We start from the raw sequence: 14,169 nt of genomic DNA on the forward strand, positions 1-14,169 counted from the left end.
AAATAAACCAAATGAATAATAAGTCAATAGATATACATTTCAAATATATATGTTTGTGTGTTGTCTGATTTTATTTTAGTGCTTTACTCCCGAGTGTCCCAGTTTCGACAATAAATTACACAATCAAATTGACAAAATGGAAGAGAAAACATCTGTACATTGGAAAAGGCCAGATATTACCAACTAAAGGTAAAAAATGTCATGTTATTTCCCCTCTTTTTTTAACTAGATATTCTACCATCTAGTGTTCAAAAAATAAATTCTTGGCCTACTAAAGTTTCCACAAAATTTCCAAACCTTTACTTTGATCTTTTTTAGGTTTTCATTAATATAATTCATACTGGCACAATGAATCTACTCCACTTAATACAAAAGTTACATACTCTTATTTAAAATGTTATGAAAACTATACTGTTTTAATTAGAATCACAAACACAATAATGTAAGTTGGCAGCTATTTCCTCTGCAAGATGGTGAACTCCAGAAAACAAAGATTATAGCTGGTGATTTTTTTTTTTTTTTACCACTGTGAACTATCAGTGTCAAGGGTGTTATATGAAACATGGTAAGCATTTGATAAATATGTACAGAATGAATGAATTTCTTAAGTTAAGACAGGAAAATTTTCAGAGAAATTCTGGGATTTCCACAGTGACAGAGAAAGGAGGCAAGAAACAAAACTGTAAAGAGAGCATGAGATGGCCACTCAAAATCCCAGGCAAATTAACACAAAAGAATGTAAGCTGAATGTGTAGTAATCAGAATTGTGGATGATCTTATTTCATTTTGTCCCTTTAGATTTCCCAAAACGTCAACAATATCTATTACTCACTTAAAAATAAAGAATGTATGTTCAATCAATTTCTTAATTTCTGAGTGTCAAAAAAAAGTCTGCATACTTACTGGTTTTCATACATTTATCAATACCAAATAACCGCACTCAATTTCCTGTAAACTGATTTATTAAGACAAAAGACACTTATCAAAACAGTTATTCAAAATACTGTTTAGGAGAAACCCATAAAACCTTTAAAATGGGTTAAAATTACAGAGGAAAAAATATTGATTCCATTTTAAAATTAGTGAAAACATTAAAAATTTTTAAATGGCAACAACATATCTGCATCAGATGATACAAACATGAAAACTACTAGTTGAAATTGGAAAAGACAAATACTCTTTCAGATAAAATTGAAGTTTTCTGAATGTCTAGTCTTTCCAGATATAAGGATCTTCTGCCATCACGTGGAAATTTCTGAAATTACACTCACACAAAAAATCGCAGTATCTTGAGTATTTTGTTTCCTAATATTACAAAGGATGAATCTAGTTGTAAACAAGGTAAATGTTCTAAGAATCTAGTAAAAATGATCATGCACAGTTGCTTTTAGCTTCCCTCTTCTTCCTGAAAAACCAAGCTGTTCCTTGTAGCTTAAGGGAACTACATGACAGACACTCAACTTTTTTGTTTGTAAAAACTCTTGGCAGTTATGGCTATCCTAGGTCTCTCCCGGTTTGTGATCATAAATTCCTTAAATACTCTTTCCTTATCTCTCCCCAAACTTAGGCACTATATTAAATGGAAAAAGAAACTAATATAAAGCTACTTTAATTTATACTGAATAATTAGTAACCACAATTGCCTGATGTAAGTTTTATAAAGACCAAAAGCTTTAGCAACAATAATAATAGTAATTAAAAACCGAGCCAGCTATTCATACAGTCACATGCCTATTGACCTGACAGTATATTTAGATAAAAATGTGAATTAAAGTGATTGGAATAAGCCTAGCACCCAATGAAATATAACACTGAAGTCTCATCTATGTATGAAACACAATGTAAGAATTCCCATAATCAGAGTAAAAAAGCCTTTGCTTAAATTACTAATTCTTATAAAGGCTACAATTTACACATTTTATTGGTTAACTTTCTATCCAGCTGTGGACATTAGCATGTCTGGTCTTCATCCAAAAAATAATCATACATTTTTCTTTTGGAAATAATACACAAAATTTACTATCTATTATAAGTAACATACTGTTATAAGGGCTTTAAAGTACATAAAGATAGGTAAAACAATAGTTTTTGTCCTCAAGGAACTAATCTACTAGTGCCAAAAAGGATGTACACCAATTACTATAATATGATATAGAAAGCACTAGGTACTAAAACAAAAACGCAAAATGATGTTTTAGGAAATTAAAAGACATAGTTTTGCTTTTTACTGGAAGAATTAATCAAAAGAGAGTTGACAGAAAAGGACTGGAGCTGTTTTGAAAATATTTTAGGATTTGGCCATGCAGAAAAAGACAGAAAAAGATTCAATCCAAATGAATAGTGAGAATTAAAACAATTATGGCCACATTCAGAGAACAATGCTCAGCTGAATATGATTGGAACATAGGATACAAGGCAAAGAATATTGAGACATAAGGTAGGAGAAATATAGCCCAGCCAGATTTTGCAGTTTTGAATTCCAGGTTAAAGAGAGGTGGTCAGTGGGAAAACAGTGATAGTTTCTCACAAGGGCAATGATATGATCAAAGTTGTGTTTTATAAACTGACAGTTAAAAGAGAATAAGGCAAGATTATTTATGAAACTACTACAAACATCCAGAGGTAATGGAAATGGAGGCAACCGGTCAGAGTTCTGATATGGAAAAAAGAAACTGAATCAAGAGGATCTGGCAACCAATCAGATATGGAAGAATTAAGAGTAATGAAGTAACAAAATTTGTTTTCAGCATCTCCAAGGCTCTTCCCTGGAAATCGTGCCTCCTTCCTATCAATACCCTTCTTACCCAAAATAGAGAGCAAAAGAGAGCTAAAATAGCTAACATTTATTGAGAACTCACTATGTACAAGACAACTACTATGCATATATATCTTATTTAATCCTTAACCTTAGAGACAAGTACTGTTGGAATCTCCATTTTACTGATGAGGAATCTGAGGCTTGGAGTTGTTAATCAAATTATCAAAGGTCACAGAGTAAGTGGCTGCAGGTTAATGAATGTCATAATTAGAGTGTTAGCTGACAAGTTTAAAATAGAATCTCTCATAGGGGTAACTATAATTTAAAAAGAACCTCAAAGATAGAAAGATCTTCAAAACCCAATGGAATGGAGCCTTATGAAGGAACAGTCAACACTGGGAAGAGAAATGCCTAATCATAAATTTAATGGCTAAGGGAAAGAGAAGTTGTCCTACTATGTTCATATTGCTCATCATTTACCCCACTGCTAAAAAGACCAAAAAACTTAACCACTATTGTTTTAGGCCCAATGAGTCTCATACTGTCTTAAACAGACACCTGCAGCAACTTAAAACTCTTTAAAAACACTGACCATGTATTAATTTCTGTATCACCTCAAACATAGTAGGCACTGAATGAATGAGTGAACAAATGAACTCAGTTGGGATCGTCCCTGGCATCCTCACACAGTGCATGGCCTACATTTGGAACAATTTCTCCATGTTCCACCTGGAACTTGTTGCTGAAACCTCTGCTCCTGACACTAAGCTTCCTTTCCAGTTTTTGACTTTAATTATGTCCTCTGGATTATCCCTGACACTCAACTTATTAAGGCCATGGACAAAACAAATTATTAGCTCTATTTATATTAGAAGAGGTATTTCTTCTAGATCCTAGGACATTATGTTCCAAGGTTCCCTAATCCACTGATTTCTTCCTCAGTTATCAAGGAAGGACTTTACTTTCCATGGGATCTTAGAGTACCCATGTCGAATCATGAGAATTCTCCTTTGACTATCTAGTAAGCTGTGCAGAGGATATGAGACATGGGGCCAAGTGTCCAATGCTCTCAGTTTTAATTTGTATATACTTTCCCAGACAAACAATGTTACAATAGTAGTTAGGCTCCCAAACAGCCCTGCAGAAAAAGTCTATTTAATCATAGTATAGTTAAAATATTACACAATGGCAATTACATTTTATTCTATTTTTTCACTATAAACCTACCGTATTTAGGCTATATTATAGACTAAATATTTATGGTTAATTCTGGTTAACACTGCAGTAACTAAAAGAAAAATGAATCATCATTAGTACCTTCAAAGTATTAAGCAGAGCAATAAACTGCTCAGTATAATCACACTAATGTAGAAAATTAACAAATATATTATAATTAAAAGCAACAAATAAATCTACTTCTATAACTTCTATAACAGACTTAGATAAAGCAAAATTTGTAAAAAAAAACAAATCACTAAGACTTGGAATTCTAGTTATGCTTTTAAGAAAGAAAAGTTAAAACTATAAATACCTTTAAAGCTTTGTATAACTTTACACTAGCCCTGTAACTATTTGAGAAAATACAGTTTTAAAATATATACTGTAATTTAAGAAAATACAGTTTAAATGTACTGTAGTTTAATCTTCATACATAACCTTTTGCCACCCCCTTAATTTAAAATGTAGAGCAAGTATATTTTGATAGCATTTAGTTGAAAATAATAGAACTAAAATAATCTGGTGCATCTTACTTACCAAAAATGCCAAATCTGAATTTGTTCTTTGCATCAAATAGAAATTAAATTCTTCTTTTTAGATGCATGTATTGACATTTGTAGACATATCCTATTTTTAAAAAATCTGATGCATGCAAATACAGGTTCACACAAAGCAACAGATTATGGCTGACTATTCACTTTGCAAAGGATTCACAAAAGAATTCCTTTAAGAGTAAATTTGCCAGTGTACTTAAAAGTAAAATTTTGAAAAAAAAGCAATTTATTTTATTTGAAATACCAATTTTATATCAATTTGAAATTTCAAATTTATAAAAATTTGAAAAAAAACTTTTCAGAAATACACCTATGGTATAAAAGTAGTTAAAAATGTAAAAACCTTCACAAACTTCTATTCTTACCATTTTTGTCCCAACAGACTGACAAATCTAGCAGGTAAAACTAACAGATTAAACACAATAGCTGAATATGGCACAGAAATGCATATCTTAATAGTTCTCTAATATATACTTTTAAAACTATCCTATAATAGTCATGAAACCACCAGATTCTTCTTTAAAATTATACGCAGAGACAAGCAAACAGTAAAATCAATTTGGCTAAAGGTGATCCAATAAGCAAAAGGGCAGAGTTTGCTTTGCCTGTTGCGTGCAAGTAAGACAGAAGTACGAAAGAAGAAAAATCCAGAGATCCCCATAGGCGTACAGTTCGTTTTGTTTTTCTTATGCAGTTTTCTAAGAAATGTTCTGAAATGCAGAAGACAATGTCTGGGAAAAGGAAATCCAAATTTGATGATCTGGAAATGGAACATTATGGACCAACTAAGGGAAGTAGGAAGGATCCTAATAGCCTCAAATAGCTATTATTGGCTGACTTCCTGTTCTGCTCAGAGTTCCACCCTAAGATCAAACCCCAGTATCTCCCCTAAAGACAAAACAGGTGTGGAGTAATCTGACAGGAAAAAAGCGGATTTACAGTAAGGTAGTGAAGCTGAAGGAGAAATAGGGAAAGGATTTAGCCAACTCAGGAAAATTTGGTCTCCTCCGCCTCCGCCTCCTCCTGCTTCTCCTCATCTTCCTCCTCCTTCTCCTCCATCTTCTTCCCCGCTCTCTCATCCCCATAGGCTCAAAAATTGCTTTTTTAATTCAGTGTGATATAATTTATTACCATTTTTTTTGACGCTCAAATTGCTACTCAAAATGCTTCTTAAACATATAATAGGCAACAAAGGAGACAGCTTATTGCCTGAAGAAAAGGAAGAGGAGGAAGGCGAAGAGGATGGCAGACAGAAGGAGGAACAGAAGTAGTCTGAGGAAGAGAGGAGAAAGAAGAAATAAACTGAATCTCTATCTCCACGTGAACTCCCAAATAGGGAAAACACCATAATGTACCTCTCTGAGGAGTCACTGTCCTCATCAGATCTAATCACAAAATTGGAATATGATCATACTGCAGTCTCTAAAAATGCCCTAGAAATTTTAAGTGATTTACAAGTATCCAAGGGTATTATAAGCACCCTGAAGCTGTATCAAAATTGTGCATATTTCCAAATATTTTTAAATGAGGTTTTCTCACTCTGTGCATCTTGCTTTTAGCCTTGTAAAGGCATTAAGATGTCCATGGAATTTTTTAAAAAGTGGTGTTAACTATGGTTATTGGCTAGGAATGCTGTTATTAATTTACATATCTGTAGCTTATAAAGTAAACTATTGAGGCCCATGCTGGAAAGCGTGAGGCAGTGAATAAGATGCCTTTTGGAGGGAGATAGTTTAGGGTATGTGCCATGCAGCTAGATTCACTGATGCTGCATGCCTATATTGTTGCAGTTATTTCTGCATAGACTTATGTATCTGCCATACCATCTGCTGCCATTCTTAGTTTGTAAGGGAGGAAGTATATGGATTTTCTTTATTCAATAGGATAGTTTTTAAACAAACTGTAGAGCTCTTCATCTTCAGCAAAGTGAAGAATCACTGCACCAAAGCCCAGAAACTTTTGCTACTTAAACATATAATAGGCAACATTCTATTTCTTTTGTGTTTACAAGAATGAAATGTTTTATGAAGGAAAATAATATATATAATTAAAATCTACTGAAATAAAGCACAAATGTTTTAGTGTTCGAGAGTTTAGTAATCAAAATATAATTTATTTTAGAAATGTTTCAAGTTCTAGTGATTTAGGAGAACTTGTAAATAAGATAAATATAATCCTCTCTTTGGAATTAAGCTAATTAAATCAACACACAGTGAGAAGTACCTGAATTCTCTAAGGTCCAGAAGACAAATTAGGTAGCTTAATCTATTAACACATTAATAAAATAATGAGTACAACAATAATGCTTTGACAGAAAGAAGGTGCCAGAAATAAAATAAAATAAAAAAATATTAAATCCTCAAAAAACTAAAAATAGAAATACCATATGGTCCCAAAATTCCACTTCTGGGAATTTCCCAAAGAAAACAAAATCTCTGATTCAAAAAAGATACATACACCCCTATATTTATTGCCACATTATTTATAATAGCCAGGATATATAAGCAACCAAGGTGTCTATCAACAGATGAATGGATAAAGATGTGATACATACAAGCCATGGAATAGTATTCAGCCATAAAAAAGAAATCCTGCCATTTGTGACAACATGGATGGACCTAGAGAGTATTAAGCTAAGTGAAATAAGCCAGGTGGAGAAAGATAAATACCAAATGATTTCACTTGTTTATGGAATAAAAAAACAAAACAAAACAGAAGGAACAAAATAGTAGTAGACTTATAGACACCAAGAAGGGACTAGTGGTTCCCAAAGGGGAAGTTGGGCAGGGTTTGGGGAAGGAAGAAGGGGGCTAAGGGGCACAATAATTCACAATCACAATATAGACTGGTCACAAGGACGATAATACAGCACAGAGAATACAGTTAATGATTCTGTAACATCTTATGACATTGATGGACAGTGAGCACACTGGAGGGGCTGAAGACGTGATAATACGGGTGATGCTGAACCACTGTGTTGTGTATTTGAAATCAATATGATTGTATACCCACGATAGCTTAAAAGAAAAGGAAAAGTTAATTTCTGTATATTGATCATGTATCATACAACCTTGCTAAACTGACATTAATTTTAGTAATTTTTTTTATTATATTCTATCAGATAGATAATCATATCATATATGTGAATAGTTTTCTTTCTTTCCAATCTGGATGCTTTTTACTTTTATCCAAGCTAAATAAGTTTTTATATTAATGTAACCAATCACATATTATATTAATCCTAAATATATTCTATTGGCCTTTTTAACTATTTTTTAATTCAGAAATTATTAATTTTATGTTAATTGTAACTATTACAATAACAAATAAAATGTACTGTACTTCTATTACCTATTCTGTTACTACAGTAACACACAACCCTAAAGATAACAGAAAAGACTAAAGAGAAAAATCAGTGGTGCCAATGAAAAACTAAGCCATCTGATATAGTTTAAGCTTATCTCCTTATCATATCTTAGAGGTAAAAGAGAACTTTTTGGTCCACCCCTAATTTCCAGGATAAAACATTACTTCCCTAATAAACAACTGAGGCCGAAAAAACTCTTCCAAAAATTACACAGAAAACATGCATGTGCCTGACTAGTACATTTCATTACTGAAAAAAATCAGAGAGAAATGTGTGGTGATTAGCATCTTTAGCTAATAAACATAACAATAAATCATTACTTAAACATACTTAAATATTTGTTTTTTGTGCTAGAGGTATAGATGATAAAAACATAATTAAGAGGCTCCCCTTTCCCTTAGGGAAAGTAAAGAAAAAAAAATGTAGGAAGCAAATAATACAAATAAATTGTAGCAAGCAAACAAGCAAAATTCAAAGAAAAAAAATCAATAGTAATTTTACACTGCAAAAGTTAAACATTTTTTACAAACCTTAGTTTCCAAAATCTTTACTAGACTTTCATGAGGTAAGAGCACAAGATTTTTATCCTACCTAGCTGTGTGTCATTTTACTTCTGCAGGCCTGAGTTTCTTCCTCTTTAAAATTAAAGAACTGAGGATTTCCAGTTCAAGATGACAGATGGGAGACATCACAGGCATTTATTCTTACTTCTCTCCCTTCTAAAACTCCCCTGAACTGACAGTCAAGGCATTCTAAAAAGGAGTAACCCATCGTGACTAAGAGAACACGAATGGAGCCATTAGTTGCCGAGAGATTTCCACAAATTTCTCAAGATGGAAAGCAGGTAGTAGAGGAGTTAACTTATAAAACAGCATAGACAGAGGGAGCCACAACCTCAAATACAAGGCAGAGAATATACCTGTAGATAAAGCCACACTGCCAGGACCAACTCAACACAAGCAGCAGGTAGGTAACCAAGTCAAGAGTGAGAAGCAAATCCAAGGGAGATAAACTGAAATTCTGTAACCCTAAAAGTAATTTTCCAATCAACAAGCCTACCTATATGCAGAATTCTCAGGTGGTCCTTCTTGCTTTACTCGTAAATATGCACAGATAACCAAAATTCACAAGACATTTGAAACATGAAGAGACCAAAACAAAATGAAAAATGTCCCAGAAGAACAAATTAAGGAAAAGAATTTATGTGTTGTTCTATAAGAGCAACTTCTTATACACTATCTCATTTTTTAACCATGTGCATATATTACTTTGATTTTTTAGTTTAAATGCATTTAGTTACTTAACTAAGATTACTAAAGCAATTTGAAGCTCACTTTCTAATCCTTTGTGTGTAACATTTTAGACATTTGTTCTTGTTAAGCAACGATAATGCATTTCACAAAAGTAAAACCAGTAAGTTAATATTACACATATATAATCACTTTTTCTTAAATTCTTTGCAAAAACTTCAAATGTTTAAGATGGTGTGCATGTATACATACAACACACACACCCCTACAAACAGATCCAGATGTTTTAGAACCATAACCATTAGCACATTGTCATGCTATTACCATTATTTTAAATCTACAAATTCAAATAAATTTTAGATCATTTAAATAAAAGGAATATATCTCTATGTTCCCATAATATAGTATGAAATGCTGATCAAATTATGATTTTTTAAAGCACCTTTAGTTACCTTAAAACATAAGTATTGTTATAACACATCTCATGATGCCAATAAAATGTAAATATTCCTAAATAAAAATATTAAAATGCTTCACTAAAAATATCCAAATTCTTTAGAAATGGAAAAAAGGAAACATTTTATTTTCCAAGAATACAGTTTCATATCCTTTCCTTTATCCCTTTTTCGGCCATTAATTAAGGAGCACACTATGGCTAAAATTTTCTAAAAGGTAAACCTTAATATAAAAAACATACTCGTGGGATACACTGCCATTCAACAAACCATCAAAAAAAAAAGAAAACCTACATCGAGTAACATGCAGAATAAACAGTACAACTGAGAAGTTCCCAAATGACTTCCTCCTACTTCAGGCATCCCCTGAACATACGATCACTTGCTAAACACAGAAGTAACTCAGTCCTTTTCTCCGGCAAGCTAAAATACAAACTACACCAGATGTTCAAAAGCAACAAAATGAAGTCCAAATAAGACTACAATCATGAAAACAACAAAATACCATCCTACCCTAATTATACTGTTAAAGAAACTCAAAACTGAACATAGTTAGAACTTTTAAAAATGTCATAATAAGTAAGACCCCTGATACACCCAGCCTCAATTCCATTTCTAACAGTTGATTCCTAAAAGACTTGGAAGTAAGATTACAATGGATATTTTACCAACCAGTCATGGAACATTCTCCCTTAACAGATTCTCAACATCTCTTCCTGAACTTACATAGTTTCTCTAATGGTAAGAAATTACATAAATTCACTATTTACTCTGCAAATACACCTTCACATTTTTATCCTCATGATAAAATGAAATACTTTCCTCCTATCTTTCCCCAAATGATCAATCAACAGAAACTACCCAAGCTGAATGCCCTCTAATATTTGCCACAGTTTTGGGTGGTCACAGAGGGAAGAGAGCACTCTCCTTTCACTGGGGCCGCTGACATTTGTTCCCTTTTTTTTCTCCAGTAGTACCCATACTCAACTTTGCCCTTTATATTAAAACAAATTCAGACTCCATTCAAGTTCATAAGTAATTTTAGAAGTGAGAATCTCAGAGACCAAACTCCATATAACATGGTTAAGTCCACAATTGTATTACTCTCAATTAGCTTGGTATAAACATAAGCATCAAGCTAGTAATACTCAGATACCATGTGCCAAGTATGTAATCATCATTAACCAAAAAATAGAAATCCATGCCATAACTAGCAGCATCAAGTATTTATCTAACCATAAATTAGATGTTCTGAAGACCATATGGGGGGAAAAAAGACTTCAAAGGCTGAAGGACATCACCCTCCACTGTCACAGCGCTAGCCAAGCTTCTTCTCCCCTCCAAGCCATTAGAATCTCTTGCCCTCATTCTTGGATAGGGAAAACTAGCTCTCTTGGTAGAACTACCCTATTCCTTCTAACTCCCAGACTTAGACTGAGCTTCCTTGCAATGAGAAGTTTTACTTTATCCAAATAGTCAGCTCACTAGGTTTAAACTTCTTTACCCAGCCTCCCACTCATTAACTACAGGGTCCTCGTCGCACCAAATATCCTTTTCTTCATTCCAAGAAATGAGTAAAAATCTAGATCAATAGTGGGAGAGATGAGACAAATCTTCTATACAGAAATACTCCAACTAATAAATTCAGAAGGAATAAGGGAAATAGAAAATCACCATCAGAACACAATGGCAAGAGGCATCAATGAGTGTGAAAATTAGCTGGCACAAGTTTATAGAGAACAGGATATTTATACAGCCTCACTGCAACTCCCCCAAAATATAACTTCAAAAGGGGATACAGTACCTTTACAGTGGAGAAACCTGGCAGGTTTCACCTTAACCAAGTGATCACAGCTAAAAGCACCAGTAATAAGTCACATCAGTATCATACGCCCTCTGTAGGATGTGAGAACGGTGCATCACCCTGTGGTATCCTTCCTGATAATGCACAGCAGCAATCTGATCATGAGAAGACATCAGACAAACCCAAACTGACAGTGTACAAAATAACTTACCAACACAAAATAACTTACTAACATGTCAAGGACATGAGTGATAAGAAAAGATTAAGGAACTATCATAGACAAGAGGAAATTAAATAGATGGGATGACTAAATGCAATGTGGAATTATGGCTTGGATCCTGGGAAATAAGAACATGAATGGAAATACTAGCAAAATGTGACTGAAGTCTATAGTTAATAGCACTGTAGCAATGTTAATTTCTTAGTTTTGATTGCACCATGCTTATATAAAATGTTAACACTTGGGACAGCTGAGTGTAGGATGTATGGGAACTCTGTACTGTCTCTGTAATTCTTCTGTAAGTCTAAATTTCAAGAGAGTTTTAAAAAATGAATTCCCAATATCAAGCTTTCTAGGCTGATCATCACATTTTTTTATTTACCCAGGTTTTTTTTAATGCCTCTGTGTAGGCTCCAGCCCATTATCAATTTACTCTGAGTTCATTCTGTTCCCCTAATGAGCTAGTTTCACTGCAGCTAACAATTTACAAAGTGCTTTTAAATACATTTACAAATACACTAATTTGAGATGCATATGGTAAGCACTATTTTATTTTACAGATAAGCAAGTAAGATGAGGACAAATTAAGTGATCTGATATTTAATAAATGCTAGGATCTGAATTTGGATCCACTTCTGGATCCAGCACCAAGTTACCATATTAAAAGAATGCAGGCTGCATTTTAAAAAATTAAACTTTCCAGGCTCCCTGCAGGCTAATTACAATAAATACACACAATTTCTAGGAAATTCAAAATTTTACCATTGTCCTAATGTCACTCTCCAGTGATTCTACAATCAAGAATTCTGAGATTCAGTGAAAAAGTTCTCTGTTCACCCTAACCATGGCCTTTATGATTTTTTGAAAAACAGACTTCAGTCATCTCCTCCTCAGCCAACAAATTTGCAGGCTGTAGAATTACTTACCTCTGTTCTTACACCAACACTGCCTTGGTGCTTTCAAATATTAGAGACTTAGCTTTAATCTCCAATTCTATTCGTTTCTCAGTATTTGCAAATCAGAACTAGGGGCAATCACGCAGGGCCCCCAACCCTACGAAATACTCTGTATATCTTTTTCCTCCACTCAAAAAAAAAAAAAAAGGGAAAAAGTCAAAGGGCTAAGCCTTAACACATGTGTCTGCTTAAGATTTAGGGCAATGATGCTGAGCAATGTAACAAAAAGGAAGGAGACTGGAGACACCAGAGAAACCAACTTTCACTGGACTTAATTGACCGGCATTTTTCTCATTCACCGCAGGTCGTCTGCCACAGTTTTACGTCATTTCTGTGTCAACTGAGGACATTAAGACTCAACTAAAAACAATGAGATTAAATAAATATAAATTATGGAAACCGGCCTCTTTGCTGAAAACCAAGTAATGAAAAAAAAACATCAATTTATTAATGGGCTACTTGCAAAGCACTAGACGGGACAAAAAGCTGCTAAATCAGTAAGCTCTTTGAGCACCTGACGCTGATTTATTCAATTCTGTAACCTCCCATCCTCGCCCCTCGAGCGCCCGGCATGGGCAGGAGCTCAAAAAGCTGAAGTGAACTGGAGACGCTCCTGTAACTTGTTCGGCTCTCCTCGGGGAACCGATGGGAATAGACAGGTTCGGCAAGTAACTTTGCAAAGTATGGCTTGAGCAGCTTTGCGCTGCTTAACTCAGACGGAACAGGCTACCGCGGCGTGTATCTCTGCGTGGGGCCCGGGGATGCGTGTCTCCTACAGCTACAAACCGGGACACATCTGAGGGACACCAAAGGTCTGGAGCAAAGAAAACTGGGCAGTCACTTGCCTCCCACTCCTGCAAGAAACGATGGGCCTCGTCAGAACCAACGGTCTTGTGTTTCCTAAATTCGTCCTTCACGTACTGATCACCAAGAGCTTTGAGGTCCGGGGGCAGGACCCGGTGCAGCAGCAAGATGCGCCGATACAAGGAGCGGACACGCGAGACGTGCTGAAACAGCATACCGCCACGGGGACCCCAGGCTGCGCCTGCGCAAAGGATCCGAGCGTGCCCGCCCCACTTAGAAGCCGGTTATTACTGACCGCGAGCCCGTGCGATCTTCATCCGGTTTGGTCCGACCCTAAAATCAGGACCTTCCGGAAACCCGGGCTGCGGCGGCGGGCGGGAAATGGGCGGGGCGGGGGCGGGTCCCTCTCCTGGAGGGGCTTGGCTTTCATGGAGTCGCGCCTGCGCGGGGCCTGCTCGAGGCTGCTCAGAGAGGCGCCCTCCAGAGGTCTGTCGCAGGCCAGTTGTCTCCCCTCACCAGCAGTTTTTCCATTCCTCCCACCCTCTTCCCCCCTGTTAAAGGACTGAAAAAGCTTCGTCAAAATCGGTCTCCTCCAGGAAGCCTTCCATAATTAGCTGAACCTACTTCAGGCATCTTAAAGTGTTCCCTGCGTTCTGCGACGGCGATCAGAGTGAGATTAATCTCTCCATCCGCAAGCCAACCAAACCACATGCTTGGCACAGTGCTGTGCTCCTCATCTGTACCCTGAAGGCGTGGCCTCCTTCATGTAACTAGAGCCCTGAG

At 35.4% G+C, this 14,169-nt stretch overlaps 1 protein-coding gene across 1 annotated transcript in view; it reads right to left on the reverse strand.

Moving 5' to 3' along the window:
* Positions 1–13,732, reverse strand: part of SDHAF3 (succinate dehydrogenase complex assembly factor 3) — a 77,692-nt gene extending 63,960 nt beyond the window's left edge. Inside the window, exon 1 of the mRNA XM_017668179.3 lies at positions 13,428–13,732. Within this exon, the coding sequence (XP_017523668.3) occupies positions 13,428–13,601 (174 nt within the window). The 5' untranslated portion in view covers positions 13,602–13,732. The remainder of the gene's footprint in view (positions 1–13,427) is intronic.
* Between the last annotated feature and the right edge of the window lie 437 nt (positions 13,733–14,169).

The sequence above is a fragment of the Manis javanica genome, chromosome 6 (genome assembly GCF_040802235.1).
Source record: "Manis javanica isolate MJ-LG chromosome 6, MJ_LKY, whole genome shotgun sequence".
NCBI lineage: Eukaryota > Metazoa > Chordata > Mammalia > Pholidota > Manidae > Manis > Manis javanica.